General features: G+C 41.8%; 1 protein-coding gene across 11 annotated transcripts in view; it reads right to left on the bottom strand.

Moving 5' to 3' along the window:
• Positions 1-309: 309 nt before the first annotated feature.
• KMT2E (lysine methyltransferase 2E (inactive)) overlaps positions 310-24,150 on the bottom strand; it is a 58,096-nt gene continuing 34,255 nt past the window's right edge. For 8 of the 11 annotated variants that reach the window (XM_081211376.1, XM_081211383.1, XM_081211381.1 and 5 more), the window contains 16 exons: positions 23,888-24,005; positions 22,996-23,105; positions 22,350-22,614; positions 19,871-19,969; positions 14,987-15,151; positions 14,283-14,591; positions 12,937-13,005; positions 11,306-11,557; positions 10,421-10,565; positions 9,177-9,430; positions 8,306-8,362; positions 6,934-7,506; positions 4,955-5,247; positions 3,370-3,458; positions 3,025-3,110; positions 310-2,498 (listed from right to left, as the gene is read on the bottom strand). In XM_081211376.1, coding sequence (XP_081067502.1) covers positions 1,044-2,498; positions 3,025-3,110; positions 3,370-3,458; positions 4,955-5,247; positions 6,934-7,506; positions 8,306-8,362; positions 9,177-9,430; positions 10,421-10,565; positions 11,306-11,557; positions 12,937-13,005; positions 14,283-14,591; positions 14,987-15,151; positions 19,871-19,969; positions 22,350-22,614; positions 22,996-23,105; positions 23,888-24,005 — 4,339 coding nt within the window. In that variant the 3' untranslated portion in view covers positions 310-1,043. The remainder of the gene's footprint in view (positions 2,499-3,024; positions 3,111-3,369; positions 3,459-4,954; positions 5,248-6,933; positions 7,507-8,305; positions 8,363-9,176; positions 9,431-10,420; positions 10,566-11,305; positions 11,558-12,936; positions 13,006-14,282; positions 14,592-14,986; positions 15,152-19,870; positions 19,970-22,349; positions 22,615-22,995; positions 23,106-23,887; positions 24,006-24,150) is intronic. The other 3 variants (XM_081211385.1, XM_081211377.1, XM_081211386.1) reach the window with 3 other exon arrangements.

Consider the following 24,150-nt stretch of genomic DNA (forward strand, 5'->3'; position numbering starts at 1 on the left):
TGGCTACCTCAGTGCTCACTCCTATAGTGTTGGAAAAGCACATTCCAGTACCAATCCTTGTGGGGCTCCACTTTCTACTCTCCTTTTGGAGAACTGCCCATTTTCCCCTACTCTTTTCTTCCTGCAACTTAACCAATTCCTGAACATAAGAGCATCACTTGAGCTTGGCCAGGATTTTGGGCAGTTGTAGAGAGAGAAGCTTCTCTTCTATGGGAATTGAGGTTCTCCTTGGATTAGTGTTCCTCAGAATGTTACTTATCACAGTGGTCTCGATATCATTTTTCTTAAACAGCAAGTTATCAGGAACTATTATTAAAACTGACATAATTGTGATTTATTAACATGAATTAAAATGCCCAACCAGTGCTGCAATGTGACAGTATATTAAAAAAAATTAAAGTTCATATACTGTACTACTTCCACAAAGATCACACGCTTTTGCAAAAGACTCGTATGTACAATACTATATCAAATGAGAAGCATAAAGCAGTTTTACACGCAAAAGAAACAGTATTTACAGCACTTGTCAGAGACATTAGAAACAATCTATACATTAAATTACAATGTCTGCAAAGAACTGTTGAAATAAGAGCCATGTCCACTCCAAACTATAAAAATCTGTATTGCATCTTCTATCTATATGCACACAAAAACTGTTTGACCGATGGAAAACCTGTTAGTGCCATCACTTAGCTGTGTACTTTAATTACATATGTATAAAAAGTAAATATAGAAAACATTCACTAAATGAATTTAACTGCAACAATAAAATTTAAAGTTACGCAGCATCAAATCTACTGCCAGAACGAACAGCTGGAATGTTCACATACAAAATAAAAAATGCCTAATACTGGCTCAAGGGCACAGTTTCAGGAATTTTTAAAAGCAAAAATGGAAAGAATACAATGAGAGTGCGCGCACTGGCGTTTGCTTTTATACAAAGTATCATGTACAAGCTTTAAAAAGTACCTTCAACAGGTACATATGAAATATACAGTTTTTTACAGAACATTTTTAAAATGTTTAGAAGCAAGGGGTCCATTTTAATGCCACCCTGACCCATGATAATTGTTTTGAAAAGTTGGTGGCACCTGTGCTCTGTGAATAGGTATTTGCCCAGGCACCGGAGATGCCTGCTGAGGTCCTTGCACACTGTGAGGAAGGGATACAGAGCCAGGATGAGGGCAGAACCCGGAAGCGGTCGGTGTTGGAATACTGCTTGGTCCTTGAGGCTGGATGTGAGGCCCCTGACCTGGGAGTGGGCAATGAGGTCCCGTCCCAGCAGGCTGATGCTGAGGTCCAGGCCCCAAAGGGGTGTGATGAGGCTGCGAGGGGTAGGAAGTGACTGTTGAGTGAGCGCTGGAGGGGAAGAGTGGGGGCCCCTGGTGAGATGCGTGGTGCAATCCTTGCGCCGATGCCGTGTGATGCCCAGAGCCTAAAACGGTGGCAGGTGGCGGCGGAGGAGGCGGCGGAGCCGAATTGACTACGTGCTGGTGTTGTGCTTGCAAACCTTGGTGGCCTGTGGTGGGGTGAGTCGGATGGTGGTGAGGAAGGGGACCAGGCGGCGGAGGAGGCGGCGGAAGATGGTGACCGGCAGCTTGAGAATGGATGTGTGACCCTGGAGCCACCACATGGGCCACGGGATGCTGCTGATGAGAACTTTGCTGCTGCACAAGATGGGGTCCCGGAGCAGGGGGCGGCGGTGGGGGCGGCGGCGGAGCCCCGACAGCTGGAGTCTGGTGGTGAATACTGGGGTTCGGAGATGGCAAAAAATGCCCACTGGTGACATGGTGCCCTGAAACTGGCTGCTGGCATGTTGTGCCGGCAAGTGCTTGGTTTGGTCCAGAGGGAAAGACAGTTTGTTGGGGGGGTATGCTACTTTTTAACTGGCTGTAATTTTGAAAGTTTCCTGAGGGGGCTTGCTGGTTTTGATAGTAAGTAGAGGAAGGGGGCGGAGGCGGGGGCGGAGGCGGGGCGCTCGCGTTCAAATTTTGTTGGTGAAACTGGCTGTAAGAGACGGAAGAGGTTTGGGGGAACAGCGTTGCGCTGGGTTGCTGCTGGGTGCTAGGCTGAAGGCTCTGCGTCGCCGCATAGAAACTTCTGTGAGTGTCCCTTTGAGGCGTTCCCACTTGAGGTGACTGAGGATGATGAGGTCTGCATGGCGATCCTAATTGTTGTGAAGGGGGCTTTGGTGAAAGGTAGCCGTGTTGAACAGGGGTGTGGGGAGTCGAGGGTTTGGGAGGATTCTCTACCTGGGGCGAAGGGGGACAGTGTAGCTTCAATGGTGCAGAAGGCAGCTTTTGCGAGAGCTGATCTGCTGCGCTGCGCGAATGGGGCTGGGACGGGTGGTTTTTGGAAAGTGCTTCGGCGTTGTTTGCCAGCGGTTTCTGTGGCTGGTCAGGTTTGGGGTGAGTTGTGTTCTCTGCCTCTGGAGCATCCTGTTTTGTGGGTGTTTTCCCAAGTGATTGGACAGGAGCTACAGGACTTGGTGAAGAAGTCTACATGAAGGAAAAAGAAAAACAAACATGTAACTTCAGTTTAAAGCATATCCATATCCTTATCTTCAGAGCTATGGACGCAATGCAGGCTTGTTCAACTAGTGAGGTTTACGGGGTTCAATGCAACACTTCTTACTCCTGAGGATAGCAGACAAAAACAAACTTTGAAATCAAATTTAAAGAAAAATGGGACTTTTGTGGTGCTTGATATAAATAGCAGCAGAAGCAAGTGACTATCCGGCTTGTAAACAATATTGTGTAGTTACTCACTGGATTAGCTACTGTTCCTCCTTTAGATGTGCATCAATGAGACAGATGGATAAAGAGTCACTTTTAAGCTTTTAAATGCTTATATTAATTAATTTCACAAACATGGATTCTTGCCAGCATCTGGCAGTGAGTATATCTGCATTCAGGCAAAATTCAGAACATCAGTTTTAAGCTATAGTGACCAGGAAAGAAGCAGGGACATTCAAGCCATGTATGTGTGCATTCACTAACGTGAAAATATTTTGTATAGTAGTACCTTGCTCACTTTTAAAGGACTCTTGCAAGCCTTCAGAGAAGTATCTGGGGACGGACATTCACTTGTGGGCTCAAGATTTTCAGGATCTGCAATAAGAATTACTGTAAGTCTATAGACAGAAGTATACAACGGTCATGAAGATGTCTGACTGGATGGATTAAACTTTCAAGTTTGAATTTTAAAAATCAAGCTTGAAGCATTCTTAATAAAATGATATGAATACAAGATCAGATGGTGACCAGTAATTACATTTCTTCCTGCTCAATCAGAAGCAGACCAAACACAACCATGAAATTCCTCAAAGTTCAAAGGAGCACTTTCAGGATCAACCAAATGTTTTCTTACCAGAGTCCTTGTCTTTCCTATGATCACTAAGAAGCAAAGCTCGCTGATAACTTCGTTCCCTCACTTGCTCCACTGAAGTTGAAGCAGTCCTTCAAAACAAAAATGAATGAAGTCTTAGTTTGCGGGATAATTTTTTATTGAAAAAAATGTATCTCCCTACTGCTCAGGAGAACACTTACCGTATTTTTCGCTCTATAACACGCACCTGACCATAACACGCACATCATTTTTAGAGGAGGAAAACAAGGGAAAAAACATTCTGAATGAAACAGTGGATGTATCATTTTTGTGCTTCATGCTGTGGCCACAGACATGTGATCTGATGGTGAATTTGGGGTACCCAATGCAAAAATCCTGAGAATTCCTGTGGATCCATGCTTTGTAACCACGTTTTTGCACCATTGCAGCCCCAGGCAACAGTGGGTGCGTGATTTTTTTGGTGCAGGCTGTAGCCATGGACATGCTATGTGATCTGATGGTGAATTTGGGGTGACCCAATGCAAAGATCCTGAGGATCCATATGGATCTATGCTTTGTAACCACATTTTAAGTGGGGAGCGAAGGAAAAACAAAGAAGGGACATGAGAGGGGTGTGCAGAGAAGCAGCTGGCTAAGAATGCAGGAGAGGGATTTAAGGGAGGGAGGAAAGGAAGGCAAAAGTTTCTCCCCACCCAAGCCAGCCATCTCTCTCTCTCTCTCTCCCTCCCCCTCTCTCTCCCTCCCGCCCCCCCTCTCTCTCCCTCTCCCCCAGCAGCACCGGAGCACAGAGAGGAATTAGAAGGAACGACACTCTGCTTTCCCCTCTGCTTGCCTGGAGGGGAGGGGCTTTCCCTGCTCTTTGTTCCGTTTCAGCAAACACAGCAAGGAAACAGAGGAGGGTGGGCAGTAAGACCCTGAGGCAGAATGCAGGAAAGCAGCCGCTTCCTCTTTTCAGGTTTCCCTTCTCCGTGAAGCGCGATTTGATTTTTGCCTGATTTTTCGGCTCCAGGGACCACACATTCGCTCAATAACACGCACAGACATTTCCCCTTCCTTTTTAGGAGAAAAAATCTGCGTGTTATAGAGGGGAAAATACGGAAGTTGCATGGTACACGTCAGGCGGATTCGAACTGCCGACCTTCCGATTGGCAAGCCCAAGAGGCTCACTGGTTTAGACCACAGCAGCACCCACATCTGTTATTTTATTTTTATAGAATGTAGTACTCTTAATCTCTCAGCAAATCCATGGGAACTAAGGAACGTGGAGTACTAATACAGCCTTTTCCAGCTAAACCTTCCTTTAAAAGTAGTTATGACTGGTGCTTTAAGGGGGAAAGGTCACAGCGAGCACTTCCCATGCAAGCACGGCTTGTGTTCTGCCTGTTTCTACTACACAAATTGTATGGAAGATGGCCCCCCAGTGCTCAAACCCTTAAAGGCTGACGCATACATTTCTTAGGGTAGCAGAAGGGCACCTTGTTAAATTTTAATCAGTCTGAAATTTCACCACCCTATTTTGAGGCTCTGAACACTTGTGTTACTCAAAAGTCATCTTTTCCTTTGTAATAGCCCTCAGTTTAACAGCAACTTATTTAGAGGAGCTTACCACTGAACCTCTGGATCGTTCTTCTCACTTGAAGCTTCTTTCGATGAAGAGGAGTTTTCTGTTTCTTCTGAAGTGGTGCTATAATCGGTGGCTGGCAATGGTAAAGGGAGGCTAGCCGTGTGCTCCCGCTCAACTGGCTCCCCGTTCTCGCTGCTGTTATACCCGTCGGCAGAACCACCGTTGTTCCCTCCACCAGCAGAGTGTGGTGATATGGTTAGAAGGGGAAAGCTTTCTGCCTTGGAGCCGCTTTTTCTGGCTTCTCGTTGCCTCTTGCGGTATTCTAGAAGCGACACCTATGGGAAAAGTGGAAAGAACAGTTGTGGGATGTCTCAACTCAAACTGTTTTGACAGTTCCCCCAGATTTCTTTCTAGGCTATTGTAAAAGTGGAGTTTGCATAATCTTGAAGAGAAAATCCAACACAGAATCTGGTTGCAAAGTGGCTGGCATTAGTTTTGAGGAGAACTCTTTTGCAAAAATGAATCTAAAATTAGAATGAGTAAGAGAATGAGCATGTTTGCACATAACGATGACCCAAGCTTTCTGATTTATTGTGGCTGTTGCAATTTAGGAAGCAACAATCCACAGTCCTTAGTTCAGACATAGCATGAACCCAAGGCTCCTTGGTTGTTTATCTTGCTTGAGCCTAGCAAGGAGTGAAAAGGGAGCAACGAGGCAGTGTGCACTAGTATGCACCTCATCCCTGGCAAACCAGAAAGTGCAGGCAACTGACAGGCTAGTTCCTAGCACTGTTCTGCAAATACTTGTGTGAGAGTTTGCATGGTGATGGTAAGCGGTTAATTCTGTAACCGTTCTTCCACTTCCACTGGTGCAACCAGAAAAACACATCTGGCTGCATTTTACTTTTATAACACAATGCTCCAGTACAAGGTACCAAACACTCCTTCGGTGGGCTGAAGAGGACTTCTACAAGTGAAATTGCACCCTTTTGATCCAACCTAATGACCTGCAGCAATCGTAATAAAATATTTTTGGGATACTGCATACTGGACTTCCTACATTAGAACAAACGGTGAAGCAGAACTACTGAAAATGTCCTTTTACAGTCTGAGCAATTCCCCTCGTTTCAGATTAACTGGGGCAGTAACAGTTTTCAGAATCTTAAGTATATGCATCATAACTATTTGGTTTGTCTGTCTTAAAATACTTGCCCCAGCATTAATGGCTAAACTTTCTGCTAAAAACGAACCCTTTCCATGTGTTTCATTTTTATCAGGACACCAGTTTAGCTACAGGGAAGCAGCGCTCCCATTGCTCCCTTCCTACTGCAGCTTCCTTTGCCACCATTCCAGAGGGTTTTCTGTCCCTCATTAGCTTTTCGCGGGGCTGTAGCATGAAGGGGGAGGTTGGAAAACCCTGTTCCAAAAGTGGAACACTCTGCTCATAGAATTGAGGATCAAAGCCACAGCCTTTGTATTCATATCATAATCATACGCCTCTTTGGCAAATCTCAGAATGGCTTACAGAAGGTCACCTATCCAAGGCACCTGCTAAGCCTCAACAAGGCTGCATTTATGAGATGATTCTAGACCATTCCCTACTAAATTTCATGTCACTGGGGGTGTTTTGATCAAAAGGTATTATTTTTAATTATTCAATTATTTTAAAGGTATTCCAGGTTCCATATCTGCAACAGTTATGTATTGTACAAAGAATTTCCTCTAAGCTAAAGAAAATCAATTCTCCTCAAAACTAGTAAATACAGACTATAAATTTTATTTTTGTTCTCGAAGCTGAACAAACACTAAATGGCATGATCTAGACAAACGTAGGCATCCTTAACATTAATTTGATAACTTAGAACTTTAAATGCTCAACTTAAAATACTAAGGCTACAATCGTAAACCCATTTGAGAATGTCTCCTATAGTAAATAGAAGCACCTTATCTAATTTTGTCTTGGCAGAAAAGGTACAGATATAAAAAAATGAAAGTGTGAATTTATACTTAAAGGTTGTAACCTTTTTCTTTTGTGGAGGATTCTGGGGTGTGCAATTTCCGTCCATCAAGCTGTCACTACTGACAGTTCTTCCAAAGCCAGCTGCGAGTCCATCTTCAGAAGTACAAAAAACAGGTGTTTCCATGAACATGCCGCCTCTGGCATCATCTGGAATCAGGCACTTTGATTCGTTTATTCGGAATCCACCTCCTACCTCCAGCTGGTGTGAAGGAGTTAAGTCCCTCAGATTAGAATTCATTGAGAAATTTACACCTGTCCTGTCGGGACTCTTTACCCAAGTTGGATAAACTGTTCCCCGTCCACAGTGACCAGTTTCCAGCTGGCTGCTAGCATCAGTCCTATCATGGCAGGGGTTGTCCAAAGTTTTATGCAGTGCACTTTGCTCAATTGCTTCAAGTCCCAACTGGAGGTCTGAGGCCGTTTCGTTTTCTCCGGAGCATTGCCTGGCGCCATCAGTCCTATTTCTTGGACTGGAATATCCAATAGTCTTTATTTCTTGCAGGCACATTTCTGTTAGATTGGAATTTCTGAAAGGGTTGAGTGCTAGCATTGCTGATGAGGACCGGTCAAATCCCTGCACACCGAGAGAGAAGCAATTAAATGTAACACACAATGTCTGAGAAAAGTAAATGAAAATGATAGCCCCGTATGAACCTAGCTGAATGTTATTTCATTGATGGCTCCATTGAAGTATTTTTTTAATCTATCCATTTATCTATAAAATCCTAATGTGCCACTCAATTTTTGGTTATTGTGCCTTTAACACAGATGTGGTCCATATATGGAAGGTATGTCAATGCATAAAAAATATTGGAACTCAACACTGGTGTAGATTACAGGAATTAGAGAAATGAGACCCTGTAGTAATTCTGAGATATTTGGAAAATATGGGTTTGAGGCAGGAGATTGAACTGCTTATGCCAATGAACATGGTGGGATGGAGATTATTATTATTATTATACTCAATATTGAGAAAGGATTTAAAGGATCTGGATTATTTAGTTTGGCTACAATGGTGGGTTTATCAAGATGCATTTTTTCATGTTCTATGCAGTACTACATGCTTTCTGTAATAGGTTTGTCAGCAAAATGCAAGAAAAAATAATTTTGTAATACTGGGAAACTGAAGAAGCTGCTTTGTGCCAAGCTAGATTATTGCTCTGCATTGTCTACACTCAACTGCAGTGACTCTCCAGGGTTTCAGATAGAACTCTTCCTGTTTTGCATAGAGATGCCAGGGATTAAACGCAGGACCTTTTGTGCTCTGCTTCCAATTCTTCCCCAAACAATTATTAGCAGCGGTTCATAGCTGGGAGGAAGATTTGCAAAACACATATAAGCCTTTCCCAGTAACTTCTTACAGTTCTCCTTACCTCTTGATTATACGTTCGCCTCTTAACTTCTGGGGAACTTTCAGGTGAAGAAATATTCTGCATTAAAAAAGTTAAGCATGGAAGTTTTATTTTAATGCAAATCACAAATGAAAGCATCTCATTTTTTAAACAACATCTAAACTACCGTATTTTTCGCCCCATAGGACGCACTTTTCCCCCTCCAAAAATGAAGGGGAAATGTGTGTGTGTCCTATGGGGTGAATGCAGGCTTTCACTGAAGCCTGGAGAGCGAGAGGCATCGGTGAGCACCGACCCCTCTTGCTCTCCAGGCTTCAGGAAGCTATCTGCAAGCCTTGCAAGCATGGCGGGAGGTCCCACCGGGCGCGCGAGGCTTGGGGCGGCAGCCTGTTGCCCGAAGCACGCGCAGCCCTCCGGAGGGCTCCCCGTGCTCCGGGCGAGTGTCCGCAAGCCTCGTGCGCCTGGCGGGACCTCCCGCCTGGTGCGTGAGGCTTGGGGTGGCAGCCTGTCGCCCGAAGCACGCAGAGCCCTCCGGAGGGCGCCCCGTGCTTCAGGCAGGTGTGCGCAAGGCTTGGGGCGGCAGCCACGGCTGGGGGGGAAATAAATTTTTTATTCATTCCCCCCCCCCAAAAAAAAACCGAGGTGCGTCCTATGGGCCGGTGCGCCCTATAGGACGAAAAATACGGTACTTTGTTTCATTCTGCCTCCCTGAAATATATGCTAGGAGTTAAAACTTCTCTGAATTTTGTCTAACCCCCTTCTAAAGACTGGATTGGTAGCCATTACCACACGTCCCACCATTTGCTAAGATAGCTGGGGGTTTTTTATATAAAAAAAACTGTCAATGCAAGTTGATTAATCAGGTAATAGTATAGAATATACAAAAGCTCACCTCAAAGTGCATTGCATTTCCATGTACACATGGAATCACTGGCGTAACAGGTGAGTAAATGGGCTTATAACCATTCCTACAGGTTTCATCTTCTGCTTTTATTCTAGGAGGAGTTGCAAACAGCAATGGATCTGAGGCAGAGAGATCAGCATGGGTTGGTGTGGCATATGGAGAAGGAATAGGTGTAGATGTTTCTGAATAGGCAGAATCCGACAGCTGATAGACTCTTCGTTTTTTTAGCGGTGTTGTCAGGTCTGCATGTTATGAAGGCAAACAAAAAACAACAATTGATGCTTTCTTGTTAAGCCATCAAGATTTGAACACAATTATTAGGTTCCATCAATAAACCGTTTTTGTCCAATCCCCTGCAATGCAGTAATCTCGACTAAAGCATCCAGAGTCCATGTGCACATTTGGAAACCTGGGAAACTGTCTGACTAGACACAAAATATAGCAACTTGCCCAAGGAACCTTGAGTACAATACAGAGATTCGACATGAGTCTCAATTGCCAAACCAGGTATCTGCCCCCACAAACTACTCGTTCCACAGAAGGAAAACTAGCTATGATTGGAGAAACGCACACACCCAACTCTACCTCCTTCCACCATCCCACCAAATGCAGAACAGGCAAAACATTCCCAGTCCATCAAGTGGGTCCCTAAAACTTGAATGGTTGGCTAGAAATCAATACATTGGTTTCCAGATGCTTCACTCTGTTCTTTCCATTTCCACAAAGAATGCCTTTCAGAACACATGGAGCTCAGAGGTACTCTAAGGAAAGAGGAAACCCAGCCAGATGGGCGGGGTATAAATAATAAGTTACTATTATATTATTATAACTAGAGACCTGCAATTTACTTTCCCACAAGCCCAGTTCTCCACAAGGTGGTGGTGGTGGTGGTGAGCTATAGATCCTAGCTTGAGATAAAGGCATATATGTCAGATTTCATGAACGGATTGTGATAGCAAAATATCTCAGGGCAGCGCTCTTCTATTTAATCTTGGTCACACACACACAGGGTACAGGGTGTTCTGTTGGTGGAAGCAACTGAACTTTCAAGCAGAGTGTGACTATATTCTCCAGCAGGAAAGATGCCACTAACCATGAACATTTAGTACAAAAGTAAGTAGAGAGAAGTGGTTGCCCAACCAGGTTCTTAAACATCAGATCCCCTGCAAGTTTGATGAAAAGGGTTAATCCATTTCAGAGGATGGCTTGCACCATATCACAAAAATCCTTACCTGATAAAGAACAACTGTCATTTAATAACAAGGGACTTCTACTTTCACCATTGACTGTGGGACTTCTAGATCTTTCATGAGATGGTGAATTAAACCTATCTACAGCTGTTGTGTTTTCTTCTTCCAGAGCTTGCTTCAACCAACGCTGGGGGGGAAAAAAGAATATAATTAAACTCTAGTCCGTGGGTACCAAGTGAGATCCATTATAATTATTGATTTAAATCATTTCCAGGCCATGTGCATTTTTTTTTTTTAAAAACTCACCAGTCTGTTTTACAAATTGATATAAGACATGACACAGCATAAACTTTTACAAGGCGAACAAAAAGTGGACTAAGTTGTTATTTAACAGTTCATGGAAAATAAGGTATTTATTTGACGACGAAATCAAAAGGTGAAGGTAAAGGGACCCCTGACCGTTAAATCCAGTCATGGACGACTCTGGGGTTGCGGCGCTCATCTCGCTTTATTGGCCGAGGGAGCCGGCGTACAGCTTCCGGGTTATGTGGCCAGCATGACTAAGCCTCTTCTGGCAAACCAGAGCAGTGCACGGAAACACCGTTTACCTTCCTGCCGGAGCGGTACCTATTAATCTACTTGCACTTTGACGTGCTTTTGAACTGCTAGGTTGGCAGGAGCAGGGACCGAGCAACAGCTCACCCCGTCGCGGGGATTCGAACCACCGACCTTCTGATCGGCAAGCCCTAGGCTCTGTGGTTTAACCCACAGTGCCACCCACGTCCCTTCTAATGAATAGGTAGCACTATGCAAAAGCCTTTCACCAGTAGCCACCTGCCTTATCTAGTCTGTAGATATTTCACAAGATTTAAGAAATAGCTATTTGTCTTAATATCAAAAGGAGGAAAAACAAAAAGGAAACACTACCTTCTTGCAAGAGCCAATGTTTTCCACAGGTTCTTTTCTGCGCCTCTTTTCCGAAAGGAATGGCGATGTAAAACGAATATAGTGCTTAGGAGTAGTATATACATGTGGGCTGTAAGTGAGACCGGGCAAAGAATTCAGCTGTGTAGCCAAAACCTCAGGATCTGTCGTTATACGCAGGGGCCTTTCTGAAAGGCTGTCCGTCGGTTTTCCTGTCTTCTCGTTCTTCTCACTTAACCACTCACTCACCAAGTGCTAAACAGAAAAAGGAAAAGTCAACATAGCCCTTCTGCTGAAGGTAGTTATCAACTGCACATTAAGACCATGTTCAGTACTATGGGAGAGTGCAAATACTAAAGTAACTAATGAAGCTGTAACTGCACACAGATACACCATTTATAGGTTCACTGGTAATCCAAGTAACTGACCAGGTTTGCACAATCAGGTTAATGGCTTCTAAACAAGTAAGTTTGTAAGCCACTTTAAACCCTTGGCTTTGCATCATATAGCTTGTTTGAAAGCCATTAACCTTAATTCCTGATCAAATGGGGAAACCGGGGCTTCCTTGCTAGTTTCCCTGCTCACAGGAAGGAATTGTGAGTGGGTACCCAGAGCTCATGCGTATTCTGTCTTATTAAACCAGTATTTAATTGTGTAGACATGGCTGCTGTGTCAAGGTAAAATATACTAGACGGCAAGAGCTGATTTGCTGTCAAATCCTAGAAAGTGGTAAATTTGTGGCAAAATGCCACTGTTTAAAAGTTTTAGCCAGCGATGCTGATGTCAGCTTTTTTTACTAATGCTACTGAGAAACAACCTGCATTCTTAAACTAAGTGATGTGTGTACTACAAGCATCAGCAATTGTTTTTAATTTACTTGTTCCTAAGTTTTTCTGTCTAAATGCATGCAGGGTGGCGTGGTGTTCTTGTACAAGAGGCCTTCCCTTGTGTTTTTTTTTCTAATGGGTGTCAACATTTTTACCACACACAAGCCCTGCCATTCTTTGCTCACTGAGGCAACAACCTAAAACACACTCTTAATTCAGTGGGACTTATTTCTGTGTAAACGTGAACAGGATTGGACTGTTTAAGCCAGATCAAGCGGCTTCTCCTCTCTTTATCTTAAGAAAAGTTTGAATTTAAAAATGGGACTTTCCTGGAGCTGTTCAGGTGGCAGCAGTGACCAGGAATAGACCACCCTTTCAATTTATCCAGTTACTCAAGCCTTGTTAATATCCACATTGGGCTACTGCGACATGCTATCTGTATGTAGCTGCTGTTGTAAACATCAGAAACATATTTCCCGGTTGTTACTGCAGGCTCTAGAACTCTCTCCTTGAGAAGCCTGCCTGTTTCTCTCTGGTCTTCTGATGAATGCCCCCTCTTAATTCAGAGGCCTCTGGTGCTATGGCAGAATCCTTACCTATTATTTACTGGTAATATTGCATTATTTAATATTGCTGTGCTGTTGTGCTGCATTCACTTCATTTAACAGTTTTGTTTTTGTTAGTTGCCTTGGGTATTTTACACAGAAAGGCAGGATAAAAATAAAAATATTACAAACAATAAATCTACAGCTGCTGGCATGCACACAAAAGAATATGCCCGGCCATTATAGGGAATGGGAGACATACCTCACAAATTTGTGTCCAGCCCTTCCCATCCTTCTGGTCAAGGAATGTGAGCTGCAAGGAATGTGTTCCCTGAATGAATTGAGAAGGGAGAGGCTGGACTGGGATATAGGCTTCCCGGAATGCTCAGGTATGCTGAACATCCATGCATATGTACCACAGAGGAAGAGGGAAACTATAGAAACCCCTCCATAGATGCTGCTCTGCATGCACTGAACTGGAGCAATCCCGCAGTTAAAAGATGGCCACAAACTTTCATTTCCCTTTTTAGGATTTTGTTTCTACTTAGTGGAAAAGAAGCACCGAAAAACAATGACTACTGCACTGGCTCTATTTCTGTGACACCTAGATCACTATTTCCTTCCAAGCTAGCAGCAACTGAAGGCAAACCCAACCCAAGAAAACTACTGACTGTTAGCAATGCCATGGCCTACGGTTTCACAGAAAAAGCCTAACATGAGCTCTTTCAATATCTTCATAGGGAGGCTATGCTGTGTTTTCTCCCTCTCAGTGGAAGGCAAACTCCAGACCTAGGAGTCCTCACAGGAGATGCATCCTATAGGACAAAATAAGAGATGTCAACTGTTCCTGCTTACAGACAGACACTCAAATCATGACGTAGGCCCCTTAAGGTGCAATAATTCAGTGTTGTGATCTTCCCTACCCTGAAAGTCATTGCATTCACTTCTCCTAGATAGGAGGGTAACTCCTGGGCGGTATCAGGAAGTATGGAGACCTTTTAGCCTTCCCTTCATTTTCTGACTTCAAAAATTAAGTCAGCATTCCCTGCCCAAAATCATTGGAGGCGGAGGAGTAGTCCCACCACCCAGAGGTCTTCACTTCTTGGGCCTTTGTGCAGACCTACCTTAACATATTTCGTTGCTTTTTTGAGGTCTCTCCAATGTCTTGCACCTCTCCCTATTTACCCATCTCATGATGGCATTCTGGTGTCTTGGGTGGGGGTGGAGCCCCCTCCTGTTAACAGGGGCCCCTGATCCTTACCCAAGGTTTCCTACCAGAGACTCTGTCTCATCTTCTGCCTTCTAGTATCCAGGTTCCTCCCTATTTTTCCTAGGGGAAGTGACGTGTACAAGAGGAAGAAAGCACGCTTGCCTTCTTTAAATAACGCATCTCAGAACCCTGCAAGGTCTTCTTGTGGTACCCCTGCATTACTGCACTTGCTCAAACAAGAAACCACTGCCACTCCCTCCTCCTCCTCATCCCAAAACAGAGCTGATAACCAGTATATTCCTGATTAAATGCTGCCCTGAGCTGCTTTGCAAAGAACATCACAGCAGACATTTAATACACAAATGAAAGTATCCGTTTAAGCTTAGAAATACACTTACCTTTTTTGTTTTAGGATATTTAGTAGGGCATTTGTTAAGTGCTGGGGGTTCTGGTTCAGGAACAATTTCAGGAACAGTTGTCTCAGTTTCAGGCTCAGCTGAAAGTGCAGTGTTTTCGGGTTCATTGTGCTGTGAACTAACTTCCACATCAGGAGAGGATGGTTGAATATCTGAACACATGCTAACAGTTCTGTGCCTCCTCCGCTGCTGTCCGATATGAGTTCTGCTCCGAGAGAAACTTTTTCTCTGTTTTGTCCTATTGACTTTGGCAGGGGTTGGCTTAGTGGCAGTTTCCTCTTTTGCTGGTTCCTTGTAAAATGCATGAAACACCAACGTCAGATAAACTGCATACCTTGTATAGCTAGAAAGAATAACCGCTCTGTAATTTTTCCAATAGTAAGTACATATTTGAAAGTGATTTTTAATGTGATTTCCCCCTATCCCAAAATATTCATTTTCAGCAATGGATACTTTGGTATCACATAATGACAGTCTTCTTTTAAGAATATGCAAATTGTTCCAAGTCCCATTTCAGAAGTCTTGAGTTTTATAAGGGATTTTGAAGGCACTCTTTTGGGTCAACACAAAGCCTTGATGATGTGAAAGAAAGCTGCTTATAGCAGCAAAGTGTTGCCCAAATCACATAAACAGAAAAACTTAATCTTTCAAGTCAGCTTAAACTTAATAAAGTTATATGTCACTACCTGTACAAATTCTGTTTCGTTGATGATCTGCGTTTCCTTGCATTCAGGTTTAATTTCGGTTTTAGCTGTACTAATTCTTTCCAAAGCCTGCTCTCTTCTTTTTTCTCTTTTTTCTAGCCTGGCAAAAGCTTGAAGAATGGCTTCCATTTTCCGTTCTTCTCTGGTCTGAAGAATTAAGCAACATTAATTTTTAAGCAATGTATGCTGAAGATAAAATAAAAGTACATAAAACTTAGCCATGTTCCAACTGTTCCTGCACAACGGCCAAAACAAGTTACAGGATCAGCACTATCATTATATACTAGCTTATATACTGATTGTTTGACACTCAGGCACGGCACTGTGGGTTTTTTTTAACTTGGAGCAAAAGAAAACAAATTAGGTACAGACCTGCCAATAAACAGCTATGTATTAGTGCAAGCACCATATTTATAAATTTCAGTCAATTCCTTATACGGTACAGAAAGAAGAATATTAACTAGAATTAAAATACAATAAGCTTATTAATATTTTTAACAGAATAAGATGCAATGAAAGTATATGATGTACATTTTCTGTGCACGTCTATATGAAAAATGCTGTTTCAAAACTATATTACACCCAATTTTAAATCAATATTGCTATCTTCCCGTTTGAACCTGTGTTGAATGAAAAAGTATCTTTCCATGATTTTTTAAAAAATACACTATTTTATAAACACCTGTTTATAATTTACAGTTAACAAAGTGTAATTTTGCTCCTCGTCAAATTCCGCTGAGCGTACCAGAGCCTGTACAGACAGACAACATTAATCTGTGATGGTGGGATACTGGGGTTTAGACTTCTTAGCATGAGAAATGCATTCATTTAAACCTGCTAAGCAACATTTTCACATGTTAGTAAGGCATAAGGTGCCCAGTCAAAATGCCAACTTCTGTTCCTCAAAATGGTAAAAAGTAATGCATGGATGATAAGGAGCATTTTAGTGCACTGGCTGTTCTCTACTGATGTGTAAAAATAAATTTTGTTCCAGAAAACCTTATCATCCCAATTTCTATTTAAGTGTCATCTAATATGACAAAGCATTCCAATTTTTTATCCATTATATTGACTTTATAATTTTTTTTTAGTAGTCTTCAGAATGAACAATATTATTCAAACTATTATTTGATTATGTAAGCCAGGGGACCTCCAACAGGCACTTTATGCATCACCAATAACTCACCAGATCCCTGCATTCATGGATCCAATTTTAATGAGTCTTTGCTCTTAACTTATCACTCTTTCATCACTCTTTCATAAGACAACAAAGTGAAGGGAAGGGAAAAATGAAAGTAAATCATCGCTGAACTACCAGGGATCTTTCAAGTGATGAGAAGCAGTGGCATATGTTCCTGGGAGAGATGGCATCACACTACAAGGAATCAAACAAAATTTCCACTGTAACTAGGGACCACACACAGGAACAGGCCCCGTGCGCCTTCAACAGAGCCTCGTGAGTGTGTGTCAAAACACTTTACTTCAGCAATATGTCTATGTGGTTTTATACCGATAGAATTGCAAAGATCTCCACCAAGGTTGGTGGGATCTGTAGCTGCTAAGAAAGGTCTTAAAAGTTCCAGGAAGCAGTTCTTACACCTCACTGCATGAAGCCGAGGAAGTATCAGCCTCAGGTACAAAGTTGCCTTAACATTTTTGTTTCTTTGTCCTAGCAAGCTAGGAAGTGTTGTGTGCCCCCATCTCACTTTGATGTTTATCGGCAAGTACCTTCCAAATGCTCTTGTTAATAGTCAAGGCAGCTAAGTCATGCAGCTGGCACACCTAGCTATAGGGAGAAGAACTAGCCAAGTCTGCTCTATTTCTCTAGACTAGAGAGACAGGTCACAACTTAAGATAACAGAGTTTACCTAATACCTCACAGTGTTTGCATTCTTGCATTCTGCAGTCAGGGCTCCCATTTCTCCAGTGGTGAAGGATAACACCGGTTCTGTTTCATCACTTTGTTACAAGGTCATGCTGTGCCCTTTAGGGCTCCCAATTCATTTCCAGATAATAAATGCATTATATAAAGTTGGATAACTGGAAATTCTGTGTCATGCTTGGTGGTAAGATGATTTTCATAGCTTTTCACCGATAAATGTGGAGGACCTCCTAACTTACTCCCTTTAAATTGCATCTGGCCTATTCATAATACCACTCCCCCATATAAGACCAAAAATTTCATCACAGAACATGATCCCTCTTCACCCTTATACAGGTGAAAATGATTAACTGGAACTTGGCGGAACATTAAAAAAAAGGTTATAGCGTGTATTATCTTCTGTTGCACAAAGCAATTGAAGATCCAAGATTTGCCTACTGTTTGTAATCCTTGTGCTACTGAAACATAGAGGAAACAGGCTACTTTCATCACAAGTTTTTCTTAGCACCGGTATTTTTCCTTATGACAAGGAATCATTTAAATATTAACGGTATATTAAAAGATAACTCAGAAGCTAGAACTTCTAGAAAAGGTAGTATATGAATCAATTTAACATGATCAAGATACAGCATAAAATAAATGCTGATGCCACAGGTGAATATAACATCCTAGTATAGGCAATATGAACTTTCATCAGAAACATGGCACTACCCAGCAATCAGATGCCATGCACTCTGGTCATAAGACTAGTGGAATAATGAAAGACCCACATAACATGCCGGAGTGTTCACACTTTTGCAATTCCTATTAACGTCCCTTCGTATATTACATTATAAGCCTCTCTTTCCAGAGACCTAAAAAATGAGGCCTCCTCACTCAAGGAAACCGCCAACAGAACAGAAACATCTTTAAATTATCAAACTACTAGTTTGTGTGCTAGCTCAAAACTGTTGTGCAAGTGACTTTGGTGATTGGTAATAACCACCCTCGCCCATATATATTCCTACACAAACTTAACTGACAGATCTTTAAAGCTGATGCAGTAGAGGGATCTTTTACACACATGTGGTGGTTGTGTAAACATGCCCAAGAATATTGGGAGATGGTCTATGAGATAAAAAAGATCTTCAAATTTACATTCCCCCCAAAACCTGAAGCCTTCTTATTGGCTATAATTGGCAAAGAGATACCAATGAAGGCACGTAATCTATTGTGTTATGCAACAGCAGCCAGAATAGTATATGCTAGAAATTGGAAAGAAAGAGGAATTCCTGTGAAAGAACAATGGCTGCATAAATTGACAGAATTTGCAGAATTAGCAAACATGACACCCAAAATAAGGAACCAGAACAACAGACTAGGGGCAAGTGAGAAGGCTTTGGGGAGTATTTAAAAAGATATGATACCAAAATCAAATTCCAAGCAGCGGCAACCTTATGAGCAACAGCTAACTACAACCAAGGAATGAAAAAGGAGTAAAGTAACTGATAGGCAGAAAAAAACAAGGTATATCTAGAATGCCTCAGAGTGTTAGGTTGGGAAGTCTGTACAGAAACAATGTATGCTAGGAAAACATGATGTGTATCAGAAAACTGGAAAAACATTAAAAATTAAAATTAAAGCTGATGCAGTTAATTATTTCCCCGAGCAGATGCAAGATTACCAAAGGAAGAGTTCCCAAATGAAGATGTTTTATGGATGCTATCCCAGTAGCAGCACAGCTCCTGCCCCCCCCCCGCATCCCTGAGGAAGGAAAGGGGAGGCATCGTTCCTCAAAGCAAGGCATTCTGGGAGCAGTGGCCTGAGATAATGGGGTGGCTAGACATGTAACCAATTACAGCATGTGATCATGTAGAAAAGTGGCAGCATGTAGTCATTCTCCTAGGCCACCTTTCCCAGAGTGCCACCTGCCAAGGAGGAACACCCGACCTCAGAGTGGGGCACAGAGGAGAGGTGTGCTGTCTCCACATTAGTAGCAGCAAAACAATGAAATTAAGGGGAAGGGCGGGGGGAATAAGAGGTGTATCAGCGGCTCGCTTTGTACTAATTCTGTGAACAGTTATGTCTTCATCCAAACTTTCTCAACTGCTCAGTCAACCCTCACGTTTCATTACGTCAGGATTCTCCCAGTTTCCTGACCCCTTCTGATGTGCCTGTGCCCCTGACTGAAGTTCCATATTTGAAAATTAAATAAGGCAACATTCATACAGCAATGCAAGTAGTTTGTGTACTTTTTATTAAGGGCAAGGTATCTGACTTCTCTTTGTTAAATCTACACAGAGGAGGAACCCCCCCCCCAATCTTCAGACATCTACTCAACTTGGCTGATCACTTATGGAAAATACTGGGATTTTATCTTATCTCAAGGTAGAGAAAGTTCATTCTTTGATCTGCAACAAGACTTCAGCAGCGCAAAATCAAGAATACAGTGGTGCCTCGCAAGACGAAAAGAATCCGTTCTGTGATTCTCTTCGTCTAGCGGTTTTTTCGTCTTGCGAAGCAAGCCCATTGACGGATTAGCGGATTAGCGCTATTAGCGGCTTATCTGCTGATCGGATCAGCTGATAAGCAGCTTAGTGGCTTAGAAAAAGGGGGGGAGGGGAAAAAACCAGCAGGAACTCGCAAGACATTGTTGTCTTGCGAAGCAAGCCCATAGGAAATTCGTTTTGCGAAGCACCTCCAAAACGGAAAACTCTTTCGTCTAGCGAGTTTTCCGTCTTGCGGGGCACCACTGTATGTAAACTCCCAAGAAAGCGCGCGCGCGCACGCACACACACACAGCCCTTTTTCAGAAAGTAACACTCAAGCCAAAAATAGAAACACACAGACTCAAGTTTTAGATATTGTTAGCATGTATCAGGAGCAGATTTCAAATATTCTCAAACACTAAACACCTAAGAGAGGCAGCAACGATTAGCATGGGAAGAGCAGCTGTCACCAATCTGTAGTGACAGCTTTAAGCAGCTACTAGCTTCCCAACTTACCATCTTCCTTTTCCTTTCTGCAATCTGCTCCTCTGATTCCATTTCTACTTCATTGCTAATAGGAGTTTTTTCTTCTATATCATCAATAAAATCTGGCTCCTGAAAGATGGAAATGACTGCTTTACAGAAGCTCTACTACTACTGCTGCTGTAACCGAGGGAACTCCAAATACTATATGATACTTATGCTGCAATTCTATACTCACTTACCTGGGAGCAAGTCCTACTGAATTCAGTGGGGCTTACTTCTGAGTAGACATGTATATAGAATTGTACCATAAAAAGCCTCGCATCACCACTGCAAAAGCAGCCAACAAATTAGCCATAGTAACATGCAAAAGCAACAATTCAAACTTTCATACATCTAGAAATAAATATCCAGTGACTAAAGCATCTTTTTTTGCCAACTAAAGAAATGACCAAATATGTTTTAGTACTAATTTGTATGAAGACATGCAAGCTAGTACAGTCTGACAAGTGTCCTGAATCTGTCAGCTGCTTTAACAATAAAAAAGAAACTAGGATTTAATGTAGGCAGTTTTGCCTCCAAAATTGGCCTGACAATCTCTGTTTGGGTTACTTCTGGAACATCACCTCAAAGTTAATAATATATATGCAACTTTGCTAATCCACTATTAATCTAGGTTTTTTAAAATATTTGTTACTTTACAGTACAATCCCATACATGTCTACTCAGAAGTAAAGTCCCACTGAAACCAGTAGGGCTTACTCCCAAGTGTGTCTAGGACTGCATGCCTAGTATGTGCATAAAATTGCCTACTGAAAAATTTCTATTTTATCACAGAGCAGTCAATAATACTAGCTGCTTGATCCTTTTAAAAAGTTTTTGAGTACTTGATGTGATGAATCCTACCCTCAAAAGCAGGTTTTCAGACACATAAAGCCAATTTTCACAACTACTAGATGTTTTAAGGGTGCAGAAAATGATTACAAATACAAGATACTCCTGACGGGAATATTACTTGGGGCACAGATGACCACTCTTCATTACAATTCTGTGATTGAGGTACCAGGCTTCCCAAAAGTTGAAAATATACGAGTGCAACTCCACCCCGCCCCCCGGGAAAAAAAACCAGTACAACTGCCAAAACACAATTTCATTTTGCTCTGTGTTATGCTGTGGAATTCTGAGCATTTCAGTAGCAGCGCACATTGTGGGTTGAAACACCTTCCTCTCTTACCTCCCAGTTTTAAACACTGTCCACAGCATTTTAATCAGTAGCATTTAAAAGAAAGGCAAGAGGATTTCAGGTGTCGTGGGAGATTGTGCGCTGATCTGCATGGCTCCCAAGAGCTCCCTTTATGTTCCCCTTTAGTCTATCTCAGATTGGGGTGGAATGGAGGGAGAAAAAATATGTTAAAACAGAAACTAAATCTCTCATGTCCCACTAGACATATGACTTAAAAAGAAAATTAACAGTGATGCCGAGTCAGTGGATCTTACCCTAGAATGATTTTCCTGGCATGCACATAGTCTCCCAAGGATTTTGTTGTTTTCAATGGGTTTGATGGAATATAAAAACCAATCTAAACTTTTTTTTTAAAAAAAATGTGGGACACTGAATATCTCTGACAACTGCCACAGAATAGCTAGTATACCCATGTGGCAAGAGAACGGCTCCTATTCCATAGATATGTGCAGATATGCCCTAAGCAAAACAATGGTAACTTGACTCTGCAGATCAGTATCTGTAAGGAATCATTTGCTGTGCCTTGCGAGGAAAATGGAAAAGCAACAAGTACAACTAATTCATCTAATCCTCAACCTACACATCATGCTCCTGTTCCATTCCTTAGGTGGAACTGAATTTTCAGCCATGCCCGAGGAAAGAAACATTACTGTGTAAACAACCCCTCCTGCATTTGCCAATCCAACAAATAAATGCTTTGTAAGGATTTTTTTTTTTAAAGTTAACATCCTATGACCTATGTGACACAAATAATGTTACTTCTTTTCAACAGCTTCTTGTATCATGAGTGGGGAACCTGTGGCCTTCTAGATGCACTATGATTCCCACCATCCCTAACCATTGGATGTGTAGGCTGGGGCTCATGGGAGTTGGAGTCCATCATTTGGAGGGGCCATAGTTCCCTACCTCTGTGTTATAGCTGAACTATGAAATATAAATGCTACCAGCCTACAAACCCGGGTAAGATCCTGGATCCCAAGGCACAGCATGATGTTCTTACATTTGTGATCTGCAAAAGTATTCCGATGCTGTTCAACAAGTTAATTTTTAAAAAATTCAAGATGAGGTACCTTCTACAAAGCCATCCAGTTAAAACAACCCCACCCCCATGCCCCAAGCCGGCAGTTCCTTGAAGGTTTGGGAGTTTTATATTTGCATACGGCGTCTTGGCCCACAAAATCTGTGCTCTTGGGAGTTGCCCCAATCACCACCCGGAAGGAAATGGGAAGCTTCAGAGTCATGTGTTTAATTTTAAATATGCTGTAATACCTGATTATTTGAGATTGATAGCCTAAGGGGAGAAAGCTTTCTCTGTCTGTTGTCTGGAAACTTTGTTTTGGTGGCTGCTCCTTCACAATCCAAGGTGATGTTCTGGTTTTGAGTCTCCTTCTCTTTTGAAGCATCTCTCTCTTTTCTGCCCTTTTTTCTTCTAGTATCATATCCAGTATTTATGTTTTCTGTAGGTTCAGAGCCTCGCTTAAGTACTGGGCATTCAGGATTTTCTTTCAAACAAGCACAGTCCACTTTGTATTTGCTAAAAATAAAAAAAACAACAAATGAAATATGGAAAAACTTTGCAAAAAACATTTGCACAGTACTGATTTCTATGCAGTCCGATCCTCTGTAGGCTTACTCTGAATTAAACACCGCAATGTTCAATGGAAAGATAATCTTACCAGCACAATTCATAACTAGTCCATGTGCTAGTTCCATGTACATGTTTGATCCTGCAATTCTAATGTGATATGAATCACAGCAACGTCAGATTCTTTGTTAAACTGTGGGGTTTAAGACCACTGCATTTTAATGGCATCCTATTATTGTAATCTTTAAAAAATGTAAATGAATGGAGACCACTTGATTAACAATAACACAGCAATTTCGTATCTGACAACTCAGCCCTAACCTGACTTACCAATTTCCATAATCAAAATCGAATGCAATAGTTATTTCTGTTCCCTTTGGAATGTTTTGGATGGAGTAGATATAAAGATGAATGGTTCCATCTTCAATGGCATGTCTAACCTAAACACAGAAAAATAACATGTTTAAACAGTTTTTAATATATTTGGAAACAAAAATTGTAGACTTGTTCCACCGAAGTACTTTAATCAGTTATTGTTTCTTTGGTAAAGGCCTCTGTTCAGAAACACTCAACTGAAATAGCAATCATTACTATCAACTTATGTAAGTTATAAAGATATATATAAAGCCCATTCCATTGCTTACAGACAAATTTACAGTATTCCAATAAATTTCTTTAGACTTTGCACATGAATCTAGGAAAACAGTTTTCTGGATACAGTGGGATGTTACAAAAATCATGTATCACTTTAAAGTGGTTGCCTTCTATATCCTAGTGCAGAGATCAAAAGAGCATATTTTGTCCCACATATGCAAAATCTGTCCAGGTCAGGTCCTTTAAGTTAAAAAATTAAAAACAGACCTTCTGTTTCCACATCCTTACCAATACAATTAAGTGGAGGCATAATATATGAGGATTTCAACTAAGTTATATGTATTCCTCTTTTAGACTTAATTGAAGAATCCTGAAAATAGCACCTTTGGAAATATTTATACTTTACGATTACAAAGGCATACTGTGAACTGACAGCAACTGTCCTTGCCTTCATTTTAAACTAGCAACACTAATGTTCTGGAACTTTATGTTGAATATATTCACTGAATTTTTTAAATTTATTGAGCCGCTATTTCATTACCAGAAAATATGTATACACAGTCAAATTGTATTCTGCCACCCTCAGCAAAAGATTTACTATGAAATATTTTAAAACTTGCAAGCCTACCTCAGCATTGGGTGTACAAGAACGTCTGATAAATCGAGCTTCATTCCCAAAGGTTCTTGCATCTACACACATTTCTAGCCCGTGGAATTTAGAATAGAATAGAACAAACGGGTATGGCCTAAAGGAGTTAAAAAAACCAGCAAAAATATATCACCACTGTTGCTTTAAACACATATAAAATTAGTTTTACAAACATTTGGAAAAATCTGAAAAAATAGGGAAATACTTTTCTATGAGCTGGATTGAGCTGTCAACAAGAGCAA

Source organism: Podarcis bocagei (assembly GCF_964188305.1).
Source record: "Podarcis bocagei genome assembly, chromosome: 10".
Taxonomy (NCBI): domain Eukaryota; kingdom Metazoa; phylum Chordata; class Lepidosauria; order Squamata; family Lacertidae; genus Podarcis; species Podarcis bocagei.